A 14399-nucleotide genomic window follows, 5' to 3' on the forward strand; every position below is an offset into this window, starting at 1 on the left:
ATGGAGTTAGGTTTGTGCTCAATTTGCGTTAAAAAAATTACGCAAATTAGGCACAAAGCAAGTATAAATATGGGCATGAGTTTATTATAATTTTATTTTAAAGGGGGTGACGAGCAGTGAGGGGAACTACACAGAACTCCCCCTCAGAGCGCATGCGTGTTTGGCCGGGCGTCTTGGGAAAAGTAAGGGCTCCGGAAAAGGAAGGGCTAGCCATCATCTTCCATAGTACAGAGGTTATTAATGGTGTACGAAAATGCCTCTTTTTGATATGTTTACCACTTAACTTTCTGCCTGCAACATGATGTGATTTCGACTGAAAGTGCACTGGGTTCCTGCTAAACAGGTCTCCAATGCCAGAGCTCTTTTCCCAAAACTGCTCAGTTGTATCCCTAATTGGCAAAACCCTTAGCACCCTCTGTAAGTCCCTAGTAAATGGTACCCTTGGTACTAGGGCCTGGGGTACTAAAGAAGGTTCCTAAGGGCTGCAGCATGAATTGTGCCACCCTAAGGGACCCCTCACCAAGCACATGACAGGCTGCCAGTGCAGGGTGCTTGTCTTGGTGTAGACAAAAGTGAAAGCAACACATCCCACACAGCCTGTGTGCTAAGTCCCCTAACACTGCATGCAATATATGTAGGTCACCCCTCTAGTAGGCCTTACAGCCCTAAGGCAGTCTGCATTATATTACATGTGAGAGCATATCTGCATGCACAAATATGCCCTTGGTATGTCTTTGTCAATTCTCAGACATAGTAACATGGGAAGCTATTTTAAAGACATGTGCTGGACACTGGTCAATATAAGTTCCTCAGCTATATGATGGCTTCACTGAAAATAGGAATGTTTGGTATCCAACATCTCATATTGGTGAAACCATACTGATGCCAATGTTGGATTTACAAATACATGCACCCAGTGGGCACCTTAGAGGTGCCCTCTGAAGCCCTACCAGCCTTTGGTTTGCTCACTGACTGGTTTCTATCAGCCTGCCACTGGAGACACCGTTCTGGCCGCCTAGGGTCAGAGACTTCTGCTCTCAGGTGGCCCGGAACAAATGTCTTTCTGGGAAGAAGGTATAGCACCCCCTCCCACAGGATGACCTGCTGATTAGCCTTCCTACGGCACCAAGCCTAAAAGGTCTGCTACCTTTGAAATGCAAATCTGGCTCCCCTCACAGGAGAGGAAGCCACATCCCCTGCCCAGAACCCATTTGGCACCTGGACATGTGGGAAAATTAGCTAGTCAGGTAGGCGTGCCAGCTCCAGGCTAGTACCACACCTAAGGTGGGCTACTGCACGGTGGACACAATTTTTCTTTCATCTTTGTGATGGCATACCTGGGACAGGGATATGCCCACTTCTCACAGGAAGTGGTCATATAGGGGGCATAGTGACCCCAAGGGTCAGTAGCCCATTGGCTACTACCTACACACTCCTAATACCCCTAAATTCAATATTTAGGGGAGCCCTGGCACCAGAGAAGCAGATTCTGATGACTAAGAAGACCAAGGACACAGAAGAGCTGTGAAAGCAGAAGAGGAGAAAAGATGCACGTGACCTGGTACCAACCTCGCCGGCCTGTCTGCATCCTGCGTCGAAATCTGCACCAAAGTCAACTTGTTATGCAGCTGTGACTCCAGAAACCCAGGGGAACTGCCTGTCTTTGAAGAAGAATCAAAACCTCCCGTAAACAGGGGACCTGTACTCCAGCAAACTCCAATAGACAGGACTCCACCAAAACCTGACACCGGAAGTAACCACTGCGCCTGCCATCTCCGACCCGAGTTGAAGTAGCCCACTGTTGCCAACAAGATTCCTCAGCCCACCAGAGTCCGAGTCCATTGTCGATTCACTCCTCTTGGACTCCCCAATGATGCCTGCAGCCTCTGCACGCAGCCCCCCTCTACCCCGACTGCTCCAGTCAGAAAAACCTGACACCTAAGGACACCTCTGCACCAGTCGCCCCTGAGCAGTGGAGAAGAGGACCAAATGTGCTTACCTGTGCTTGAGCATTGTGAGGCCTGAGACCCGCTGTTGGTTTAGCCCATTTGGCCTCCTGGCCAAAACATGTATCCTCTTTGGGGATTTCTGCAGTGACCGATCCCCATACAAACGCATTGGGTACCCAATGCTGTTTTGCACTCTGCACCCGGCCACCCCCATGCCTCTAAGGGTGCACTGTCGGTGCTGCCTTGGACCTTGCCTAGAAATCACCTTAACTCCTGGAGATTGGTATTGTAAATCGCTGTACTATACCTGTTTGCAGAACATGTTATCCCCCATAGGATAACATTGCAGATCTCAGAAATTGCAGTGTCCACTTTTTCAAGTGAAAATAATTCCTATTTAAAAATGCACTTACCTGAATAATCTTTCTCTGATGCCTAAACATACATAAAGATACTGCAATTTTTATAAATTGTTGTGGATCTTCTTGTTGAGTCATGTGTCTCATTTATTGACTATTGTGTGTATTTGTAGATGTCTTGCACTCCTCTGTTTTAAGCTTAAGGCTGTCTGGCCACACGACCCCTAAATAGAACACTTTGGGATTGCATAGGAAGCCCTGTCCACTCACTGGGGAGCCCCTGGAACCTTCACATGATATTCACATACCACATAAAGGGCCAGCTTCCTACATGTGGATATCTGGATTATTGTTTGTGAAGCTGTTCCATTTCAGAACATGCTGGGGTCTAGTAGTGGTCACTTTGTGATCTATCTTGTAATCTTTGCTTACATGCAGCAGCAAACTCGCAGACCTAATCCTTAATAGGCTTCTTTAATTGACCACTGAATGCAGGTATGAATAGACAGAAGCAGGAAGAGATTTAGAATGAAAATCACTTTCCTCTGGAACCTGTTTATAGGCCAGGTAGGACACAAACTAATTAAACAAACTGATGACTGGGTACTCTAACCAAACAGTGCCTAATATGCACAGGTGGTTGCAGGCGAAGGGCACTAGTATTCCAGTCCTGCAGTCCAGTACACATTTGTGGAAGTAGACAACAGCAAAGGGATCAGATACGGAGGATGTGTGCTTAAGGTAAAGAAAGCACAGTGGTTACACATAGGTATATCAAGTGAAATACTGATATACAGCTTGACTTCTTGCTTGCATTGCTTTTACAGCAATTAGGGTTTGGGCCAAAGTCATATCACATTGGTTTAGTAGATCTGGCTTGCACCAGACATGCGCGCCACCCCTGTATACACAGACTGAAGGATGGTGCACAAGAGGGTTGAGTGCATCAGAAGGGTCTTCTTTCAGCATGAACTAGCTTTTGCACCTGAAAGTTTATCTATTGTTTCTGTTTGCACTTTTTGCACCACAAAAGCTCTAGCACAAACATTTAATAAATTTAGGCTATAAACCTTTATGTCTTAAGAATAAAATACAACTAGCACAGTTGTTTTATTTACATGTATATACCAAGTACCTTCCGTTTATTTAACCTCACTTCTAACTGCTCACAAACTGAATTACCCCTTTATGTGTGGAAGTCATGCACGTGATTTACAGGGAATCCAAAGTATTTTTGTAACATTTGTGCAATTGCATTTATGTTATTTGTTGTCCGGGAGACACTTTAGAGAACTAAATAAAATGCATTTTCATCTAAACGGTGCACCATATAGGTTTATTAACTCACTAAATAAGGCATAACATGTTCTCAAACATCATGCACCATGCCACATCCCTGAGTGAGCCCAAACCGAGGGCCAGTATTAACCACAATCTAGAACCTAGAACTAATGAGTAACATATGGGTGCCATATTTCAGCATCACAAAGTGTTAGCACTGTGTTTTATATACATATTAGTTTTAGGTAAACCGTTTAATTACATGTTGAATCAAGTTCTGTTCCTAAAATAAAGAATTATTTGGGCATTGATTATTAATTGAATATTATTGTGTGCTAACTACTGGCTCATACTGAATTATCATTTCTTACTCTCTCCATCTTCTGTATTACAAGCTTTGACAGCCTGAGCTATCCGCAGAGGTCGGATGCCTAGAGGGAGTAACATGACTGTCCCACTGGACTGCACCAGTACTGTGGACCTGAGACATCAGTGGTAAATTACAGTATCTGCTCAGTGTACTATGCAGTATGTAATTGCTTATCTATAACCCCAAGAAAACGTTAATATCTAATAGTTTCCGACTGTAAAAAACTCTTAATCCCCTCTGATTTTTCTCAAATATCCTGTAAAATTTGTGAAATTGACAGTAGGAAGGATAAGAATAAGCTGAAACAATTTCTGGAAAAGTAAAATTCATGGCAGCAGGTAGCCATTTATCCAAGAAGCTAAAATAAATGTGTCCATTTCCACATGGCAGCAGCTCACCTCTACTATCTCTGGTTAAAAACCCGGGAGTTCTACTGGATGCCGAGCTTTCAAAAGAACCCTAGAGATCAACAATTTGATGATGTGATTTTTCTTCATAAAACATCTCCGCCACATAAGTCATCTCATTTACTCCTAAGTAGCTCAGACTGCCCTTGTATTTATTTCCTACATAGACCACACAAATAGGTTCTAAGTGAGACTACAAAGCATCCTGGAACATCACAAGCATGATGTTCAACAAGCTGCGGCATGACTATTCCTGATACAAGAATGCAGAGAGTACATTAGCCAAGCAATGATGACTCTTCACAGGTTCTTTGGATCTAAAAGGGACATCTGTAATTATCTATGTGCTTCTTGTAGGTGTTCTACTAATCAACATACAGACCGTAAATATGACCCTGGCTTTGGCGGCGGTCAGACCGCCACATTATGACCATGGCGGTTCGGCCATGGTCAGACCACCAGCACCACCAGTTTCCCTCCGCTGGAGGGACTGGCAGTGCTGGTGGTCCTAATCCGCCAGAGCAGCGCTGCATGCAGTGCCATCCTGGGGATTACAAGCCCCTTCTCTACCAGCTTTTATATGGCGGTTGCACCGCCATGTAAAAGCTGGTGGAAACAGGGTGCAGGGGGCGAGGGCCCTTGCACTGCCCATGCACTTGGCATGGGCAGTGTAGGGACCACCATGGACAGCCCAGTCGCACATTTCACTGTCTGCTATGAAGACAGTGAAAAGTGCGATGGGTGCTGTTGCACCCTACGCACCACAACACTGCCTCTGGCTCAGTTATGAGCAGGTGTCAATGTTGTGGGCTGTTCCCCGCTGGGACAGCGGACAGAAACACCGCTTCCGCCCACTGACCCAGCAGAAAACTTGTGATGGGGCCCACGGGAAGGCATTGGCGGCAACCTGACCACTGGTTTTTTATGGGTGGGCTTTTATGCCCGCCAAACTCAAAATGACCCCAACAGTCTCTGGTACGCACTACCTCTGATTATGACTTTCAAAACTATTTCTGATGTCTCTTATCCATCTTTCTCTGGGTTTTCACTTAGAGACAAAGGATAGGACACAGCAGATCATTTATAAAATAAAATGAACAAGACATTGCATGACAAACAAGATTCTATTTTTACTGTTTTACTTTCTCCTCTACATTTTTTATTAATATTTTTATTGCATTTTTGATAAACACCGTAAACAATTAGATTGTCTATTGTATGTCTAAACGGGGGGTAGTAATCTGTCTACATATTGTCTACAACACATGGCTTATTGGGGTTCTTAGACCTCTATTAACACATAAATATCAGTATTATACCCTGTTACAAAAGTTCTGCCAATTCCCCCATACCTTCTTGTGTTTTTAGGACAGCCCTATGCCACATATATAGGTTTCTCCCTATCACAATAGAGGCCCAAAGCCAACTCCCTTTTTAATCCTACTCAGGAAGGTTTAAGTCCTTTCGAAAACACTGAACATGAACTAATACAGCTCCAGAATGGATTGTGGATGACCCTGGACCAAGGTGAAGCTGCAACCCTCGTCCTTGTTTACCTCTCAGCAGTCTTTGACACTTTGTGCTGCTCAGTGGGAAAGGAGTGAAAGGGTTGGCTTTGGAGTAGTTCTGGTGCTTTTGACAGTAGGTGCTCCAACAGTATCCATGCCTTCTTTTTGATCTAAGGCCAAAACTTTGTGCTATGGACCCCCAGGACTCTTCACCAAGCCCTACATTATTTATCATTTACATGCGTTGTCTCGGTGATTTGATGAAGGACTATTATCTGTCATGTATGTATTATGCAGATAACACACTGCTAGTTTTGAGGCTGGATAGTAAGGACATGAAGCTGGCATTAACTTTAACTCAGACTTAAAGATATGGTGGGCTAGATGGCCAAATATCGCAAGAAGCTGTACTTGGCCAAAACTGGGTTAGTAGTGTTAGGAGACTCTCCCTCTATCTGATCTTTGGGATGGTTGCCAGATATATTGGACTAATGACCTATTCCACCACAATCAGTTAAAAGGGTAGGGCTCATGTATGATGATGACCTTTCATTCTACACACAGGCTGTGAAAGTTACACACTCCTCTTTTCAATATCTGAATGTCCTAAAGAATGTTTTCCTTTTCTTCCTAAGAAAGCTCACTACCCCATGCTTCAAGCAGTGTTATGTGTGTGTCTCACTATTCAAACGCTCCGTCCCTGACTATATCATTCAATAACAACAGCTAGTACAGAATGGTCCAGCAAGCATGATAGTGAACTTGCCACCATACACTTATACTACTGGTCACCTAGAGACTTTACACTGGCTCCAAATATAGAAGTGAGTTCTTTTTAAAAGCCTCAGCATTAGTTTTGAAAGCCTTCATGACTTAAGACCTCTATTCATTCAAAAGGTATTTCTTTTACAGATCCCCAAAATGGGAAATCGAGTCAGGATGGTACATTATTTGTTTAACAGGTAACTAAAGCTTGGAACGCTCTACTGTTAAAAGTGAGACATTTGACTACATTTCTGAAGTTCAGAAAACAACTTAAGACCTGACTATTTATACAGTAAGTGTAAGAAATGGGGTTTCTGGTTGGCTAGGGTATGCATCTAGGCAAGGCAGAACCCACCCACTGTAGTAAGGGCGAGGGAGTTACACACCCAAGATAACCCCTGCTCACCACCCTGGTAGCTTGGCACGAGCAGTCAGGCCTATCCCAGAGTCAATGTGTGAAGGGATTGCAAAACATACACAACACACGTGACACAATAAGTACACCACAAAGGAAACACAACACCCACTTATATAAAAATAAACTGTATTGCATAAAACATCATTAGACCAGAAATGACTTGTGTCAGTAATACCCTGCTACACAGCAGTTGTCAGAAAACCACACAGCATACTAGTACTCTGCAAAAATAAGCAGTAGTCAGGTAAACATATAGGTTACTGGTATTCTGCAACACAAGCAGTAGTCAGGTTGTCATTCTTATTACCAAGAATGCCCCAGTCAGGGTGAACACATTAGCAGGAGGGCCAAGACACTACCATGTATGTACATACAATGAAACATTCCCATTTGGCATGTGTCAGGCACCAAAGCCAAGCAGTATATATGTTATCATCAGCAGGGCTACTCTTATAGGTGTTACTAAACAAAGCACCTCATATATTTTACTGACAGTGAAATCACAGTGCACGTTAGATAACAGGTAATATGGTAACCTACTGAAACTGGGCTGTAGGCACACCAGCGCACCTACTGCACGTCTTATGGTAATTTCCTGCAGCAACTTTGTTAGGACTGATGGTCTTGCCAAGGGATCAGGACCTCTGTTGAGGTTTCCTCCTTCCTTTACTCAGGTAAGGCAAACATCCCCGTTTTGGATGATAATTCTTGTGCGTCTGAGAAGCGATATTGGGTGAGTAAAAAATTACCACGTTATCCAAGGAGCTCCCGCGCTACTCTTAGGGTAAATGCGGTAGTTCTCCCTGCAAAGCAACGAGGGGGCTTGGCAGGGACACCCTGTGAGCTGCGTCAACGGCTCCCCTGGACTGGCAGGCTGCCACAAGTGGGGGCACTTGTGCACTCCTTTCTTAGTGGGGAGATCTCTTCCCGATGTCCCTGCAGGGAAAATAAGAGCTTAGCTGCCGGGGCCGGTGTACACTCTCCTCTGCCCTTCATGGGTGATGGCGACCACAAAGGGCTCTGGGGCAAAGGCGGAGCTGTGGCGATGTGGCACACAGCTGCTCAGAGCGTTGCCACGCAAGTCAGGAGTCCAGTAACAGAGGCACAGACTTGCGGGCCCCCGGGGGCACTAAAAGATGATTTTTGTTCACGCTAATGCAGGAATGAAGCGCTCTTCCATGCGCTGAGGAAAAATAAAACAAGGAGCTACGCACAGTGCTCCCCAAGCGCTGGGCTCCATGGCAGCACTCGGGGCACAAAGGCAGGCGGTAGTGGATGGGGAGACCAGCACCCAATAGGCAGGTAGGGGTGATCACCACAAACAAACCAGCCAAGCCAGTCCAATTCAAGTCTAGGGCCAGTTGGTAAGCAGGACAACAAACAGAAAAGCGATCCTGATGAGTCCTTTGTGCCACGTAGCAGAAGCCAGGCAGCGAGGCAACAACCAGAAGGGCAGTCCAGATGAGTCCTTTGTGCAGTCTAGTAGCCTCTCTGGCAGAGGTCGGTCCCTGTTCCAAAAGTGCTATATCCAAATGGTGGGGAAGACCCCCTGTACTTAATCTCATTTTGCACAGTCTCCACAAAAGGTAGAGAAGAGGTTCCAACTAGTGCTGATGGGTTCCAGGAGTGTCCCCTTTCTCCTCCAGCACAGACTCCCTGTGGCAGTAAACTGTGCACACAGGCCCTGCGGTAGCAGGCCTGAAACAGGTTTGAAAGGCTACTTCTGTGGGTGGCCCAAGCTGTGCTGCAGGCCAACTAGTAGCATTTAATTTACAGGCCCTTGGTAAGGGACAGCACATGCCCTTTAACACTGATCAGCAGTGGTAAAGGTCACAAAGTTGTAACGTCAACCAAAAGGGTCAGAAAAAATAGGAGGAGGAAGGCAAACATTTTGGGGATGATCCTGTAAAAAGTCCCAGGTCCAACAATAAGGATGATGCTTGGTTATTGTGTCTGTAATTTGAGCCAGAGTGCCTTTTTGTCTATAACCTGTTCTACAAATGCTATAAATATATAAAAAATAAGTTTGACTATGAGTAAAATAACCAGTCTACACCTGTGAGCAAAAGCTGATAAAACCCAGACCTACTTTGAGACAGTTTAATTTTACTGACAGACGACCTCCCCTTCCTTGTACCAGAACAGGTTTTTGGGGTAAAAAATGCCATCTTGAGAATGTAAGATGCTTCAGCTTACTTTGCCTGGAGGGACTAGTGTCTCTCCGGTAGGCCGGTAGAAATGGCCCTGTGAAGGATTGGGAGAAATGTGGGAAATAGCCTGCTGAAGACTCTTTCCTGCAAACTGTGAAATCAGAGTGCAGTAGCATGGAATTCAGCTATTTGGACAGAAGAGAAAAGGCTAATGAAAATCACTTATTAGCCAAAGTGGCATCAACATGGCTCAAAGGGTCCCTACAGACAGGAAATAAAGAAAATCTAGAACAGAAATACCAATAGTTAAATTCTCAATTTTAAGAAATACAACATGCAGCTGCAAAGCAGGTCTTAAACCCCATTAGGAGGCTTAAAGAAAGACAATGAGTTAGGTGCATGGAGGAGAGGAGTCATGCACACAAAGGCCAGCACAACTGAGGAGAAAATTGAGTAATTGTTTGCCAAGACCCCATGCTAAGAAGCATTTGCCAATGCCTCCCCTCAGCTTCCCTCTGCTTAGGGTCTTCAGTCTATGACTAGACATGAATCCGGTTCTTAATCCCAGGTCTGATTTAACATACATGCCCTGAGCATGCCCTTTTTTGTTTTTTAAATACGCACTGAGATAAAAACAGAGCACAAGGACAGTATTGCACTTTTCAAGTTGAGTGTACACTCTGTAGAATATCAAATTATACCATGTAGGCTTTTCATGACAATAGATTCAATTACCTTTTTTCCTTGAGCCTTTGGGATGTCTAACTGCTCCAGAAAAGACTTTGCATTGTTGAGAAAATTGAGGGTAAAAAAGAGCAGAAATCATGAATGCATTCATGCAAAGGATATAGCAAAAACAACAAAAACGTCTCTTACAAAATGATTATTGGGATACATGATCAGAGCAAAAGTTGCATATATATCCTTAAATGTATACATGTAAAACATTGTCCTTTGTATTTAGAAAAATTGTCTGCAACTTAATGGGATAAGATTCGATACAGGATTAAAATACAGTTAAACTACAGGGAATTCACAAACTATAGATCGTCATGATTAGAATTTGGATGTGGCCAATGTATAGTTACAGAATAACGTTTAGGGGCTGCATTACAAATGCAGCACATTTTCCTTGTTTGCACCTTGTGCACCTTTCAGAATGTGTACACTGCACAAACAAGGAGAGCGCGCTGAATTAGAATGAATGCACTACCCCCAGGGCAGCCGTGCACTCGCACTGACCTGGGGCAGCACATTCAAGTGAAATACTGAGTGGTTTTGATGCAGCTGCTCAGTGTTTCACTGTGCAGGTGGCAACCCCCCTACACTTTTAAGAGGGTTAGAGATCCCCTTGCAGGCAGGTGCAGTGAGTGCCTGCACCCGCCTGCAAGGGGATTTCTGGGGGGGGTCCATAGTACCAGCTTTGCCCCCTCTAGAGGGCTGCCATCATGGGGCGCACTGACAGTGCACCATCTTTTTATGGTGCAGTCCCTTTGGTATTACAGAAGGGGCAGCAGACACTTGTGCAGCCCCTTCTGTAATATAGAGAGTGCTGTGCACATCGAGCACCAGCGCTATAATCAGAGGGCGTTCCCTCCTTTGCATGGGGGTGTGGCCCCATGCAAATGAGGGAATCTCTGTGCCCGTGCCATATTAGAGATGCAGGCACAAGGCAAAGAGATTCCCTCATTTGCTTGGGGCCATGCCCCTTATGTAATACCAAAGAGCCCCCGGGGTGCGCAAAGCGGACACAAATGCCAGTTGTGCCTCTGGGGTACTTTATATAATACTGACCCAGTTGTTCAATTTTGCTTAAAGACAAACATCACAAAACACATGTGAGATGTTTCACTCCTGGGTCAGACAGCACTCCAATAACTCCACAACAAAAGGAACCCTTCAAGTCCTATCTGACTATGAGCTGAGCCTTGAGAGTCAAGCAGTGCAAGCCGCAAAAAGCAGCCTTAACTACATTAAGTAAACTAGGGTTCTGTAAAACACACAGCTTTATAGAAGAAAAAGAGAGACACGAAATAGTGAGGGTAATTATAAGTCAAAGGGAAGTATGACATATCCACTAATGTGAATAACTTAAACTGGTGAAGAAAGAGGTCACAGGGAGCCCCAGTTTCTGTCACTTCTACCAAAAACTGCAGTCGTGATTTCCAAAATTGTATATGAAAACTTCCACTGCCCACAGCAAATAACTCCATAAAAGAGACCAAGCCCTAAATCCCATCAAGAAACCTAAAGACGTCAACCTATTACATTTGTAGCCTAAAAATGGAATAGAACAAACATTCTCTGAGGCAGCACATTAGAGTTTGGTGTGGCCAAATACACACAATCCAAATCATGTCCTGGATTACTGAAGTCTTAAAAAAATAAAACATCTGTCTTCCATGAGCAATATTGGCCATGCTCGTTGGCTTATTCCTGAAAAATTCTGAAAACGCATTTCTACCACAAGCAATGCAAATTAATCCCTCAGAAATGTTCACCCGCTGAACTGATTGTCTACGCCACTCACCAACAGGAGGCAACAAGTGCTTGGATACCAGAGGGTTTAACGGCTATTTAAAAACAAATATATGTAATCTGCCAAGGAGCGCTTACGAATTTTGCAAACAATGCAGTTGAGGCATGATGAGTTTAATTTTTCAGCCAAGACAGAGCAAGAACAGGATAGAACAACATGGGCAAGAGGGAAAGCAAACTTTGGAACATGACCCTTAAACACTAAACCACATCACACTTTAAGTTAATGGTATTTCAATTACTGCAAATGCTGGATTCTCTTTTGTTAAGTTTAAGTGTAAGAGACCCGAGTTCAATAGCAGCTGACAACTTGTCTGCGGCGGTCCGACCGTCATCGTGAGTGTTGCGGTCTTGAGACCGCCACACTCTTAATAAGGGCCTCAGTCATTCATTCCCTCCTACCTGTCAGCAGTCCATCAGAATCTAGAAATTACTTTTAATTCTTATCTAAGGGGATCCTAACAGATTATTTATAAGTCCATGATTAGAGAGTCTCAAACATAATGTTTTGCTTCAATGTTAGAACAACTCAACCACTTTTGAGACATGAACTTAGGGGTCTGAAGTCTGCGCCTTGCTGACACGAAGAGAACACTGGATAATATTTTAAGTAAGTGCAACCATCAGATCTTCAGGGTTGGAGAACCTTATAGGATACATGACAGGAGTGACCAGACGTGTTTCTGCAAGCAAGACTCTAAATGCCATTTGGTTACTCAAACAGCTAGCCTGCACTAACCATTCTTTTGACACATCACAAGCTCCATCACAGGCTCTTCCCACGCTGCTTCATAAATTCACATAAAAATGGCCTGCAAACAGCCACCAATGAAATGCAATCACACATTACAAACAAGAGAACCTGTATATTAGCTAAACAGAGTAAGATTTAGCATGAGAATATTTTGGGTATTTTGTATGAAAATATTCACTTGAAAAATGACACTCCCGCCCTCGGGCTCCAATGAAAACTCTATACCGAGTAACAATTATCAACTATTTAAAACACAAGTATTATTTTCAGTCTACTTGACTGCAGATAGCAAATGTATGCTCTTGGCTAGTACGGAATTTTTTATCATGTGCTGATCGAAAGCAAGCTGTCTCTGCAACAGTTATTGCCTACAAAAGCATTGCAGTATTTACTATGTATGTCAATGTTTAGCTTGTAAAATGATAAGTGCAGAATCCAAGATATTTCTTAGCAGCCCACAGCAAGAGGCACCGACTACTGGGGTTGCTGAATACCAGGGCTGCTTAGTGGTGATTCCACCTCAAGCCTCTTTATTCCAGCACCCTATGATTACTTTCACTTTACTTATCCCTTGTCAGTTCTTTGTTCTTTTCCATCCATGTTTCCTGTCATTGTCACTCTTTTTTAAACGTCCCTTTCCTTTTTCTTTCTCCCTTTTCAATCATTCTGTCCCACGTTCTGAATCAAAGTCTGATTATGATAAATGCGTCTGAGTTCCCAAAAATGAATGCTGGTCCTCACAACCTGCGACCACCTGTACAAATTAAGCATTGTTTTATCGCTCATCACACTGTATACCTTTTTGCATCCTCTGAACATCTGCATCCTTATTCATTGTGGTGAGGCTGTGTGGCAGAACGCTGCCACAACTGTTACTGAGTCCCAATGGTAAATGAGCCTGCAAAAAACACATAAGAGCCAAGCTCAGTCCTGACGGTGGAAAAAGTAACTCAAAAATACATATGTAATGCAGACATGCTGAGCCATTTAAAAGCAGAACTGAATACAATTTACATGCAAACTAACTGCTCTCTGCTTGACCTACGAGGCTCAACTCCTCAATGCAATTGGGCTTGGAACTCAATTTTAGGCCATTATTTATTTATCATCTATCATCTTACATCAATTATATTCCCAAGTATTACAACACAGACCTGAATACACTCAAGAGTTTAATACTAGAAGAACTGAGATCCAGACCTTTCAAGAGAATGAGCCTAGACTGTTCAACATTAAATAAAATGATTACACTGCACAAATTAGCACCGTGGATGAGCTAGCGGCAAAGCCAAAAAATCAGCCCAAGACTCTTAGAAGAATTTTACAAAAGAACAGCTCTGAAGATCTGCCCTCGATTTTGTCCTACAAGCATACTGAATTGCACTTTGACTCTTATTCTATTCCACAGTAAACATAAATCTATTCAAACCTCGAAGCTGCAACAAAGAGGAACTATTTACGTTTTAGGCTGCTATATATTCCTCTCCAACAATTCGAAGCGAACTAGAATAGGCGTTTAACTGGTATGAAGGGATGAACACTATGCAGTTATAAATCTGAAACAATTGATTATATTATCTGTCTCTGCCCTAAGTTACTAGACATTTGGAAGAAATATCTACGACTGGCATTCAGAGAAGCTAAAATACAGATAATTTAGGAGGCAGTAACATTTTATTTCAGCTCACAATCTAATGTTTTTTTTATTAGAGTTATGACATTTTTAGATCATGACTATAATTATCTGAAACATAGGCTAGTAGATCTCCAGAAGAAATATTTAAAGCCAGTGCTCAAAGAGCTAAAATATGGACATTTTACAAAGAGGTAAATCTTGTTTTAACACCTAATTTATTACTTCTATGGGTAAACATATGAAATTCTTAGATTACGCTTGTCA

General features: G+C 43.4%; 1 protein-coding gene across 4 annotated transcripts in view; it reads right to left on the reverse strand.

Annotated features, from left to right (window-relative positions):
- Positions 1-14399, reverse strand: part of PHLDB2 (pleckstrin homology like domain family B member 2) — a 483232-nt gene that overhangs the window by 78346 nt on the left and 390487 nt on the right. For all 4 annotated transcript variants that reach the window (XM_069204939.1, XM_069204938.1, XM_069204937.1 and 1 more), the window contains 2 exons: positions 13298-13397; positions 9943-9987 (listed from right to left, as the gene is read on the reverse strand). In XM_069204939.1, the coding sequence (XP_069061040.1) occupies positions 9943-9987; positions 13298-13397 (145 nt within the window). The remainder of the gene's footprint in view (positions 1-9942; positions 9988-13297; positions 13398-14399) is intronic.

The sequence above is a fragment of the Pleurodeles waltl genome, chromosome 8 (assembly GCF_031143425.1).
Source record: "Pleurodeles waltl isolate 20211129_DDA chromosome 8, aPleWal1.hap1.20221129, whole genome shotgun sequence".
Lineage (NCBI taxonomy): Eukaryota > Metazoa > Chordata > Amphibia > Caudata > Salamandridae > Pleurodeles > Pleurodeles waltl.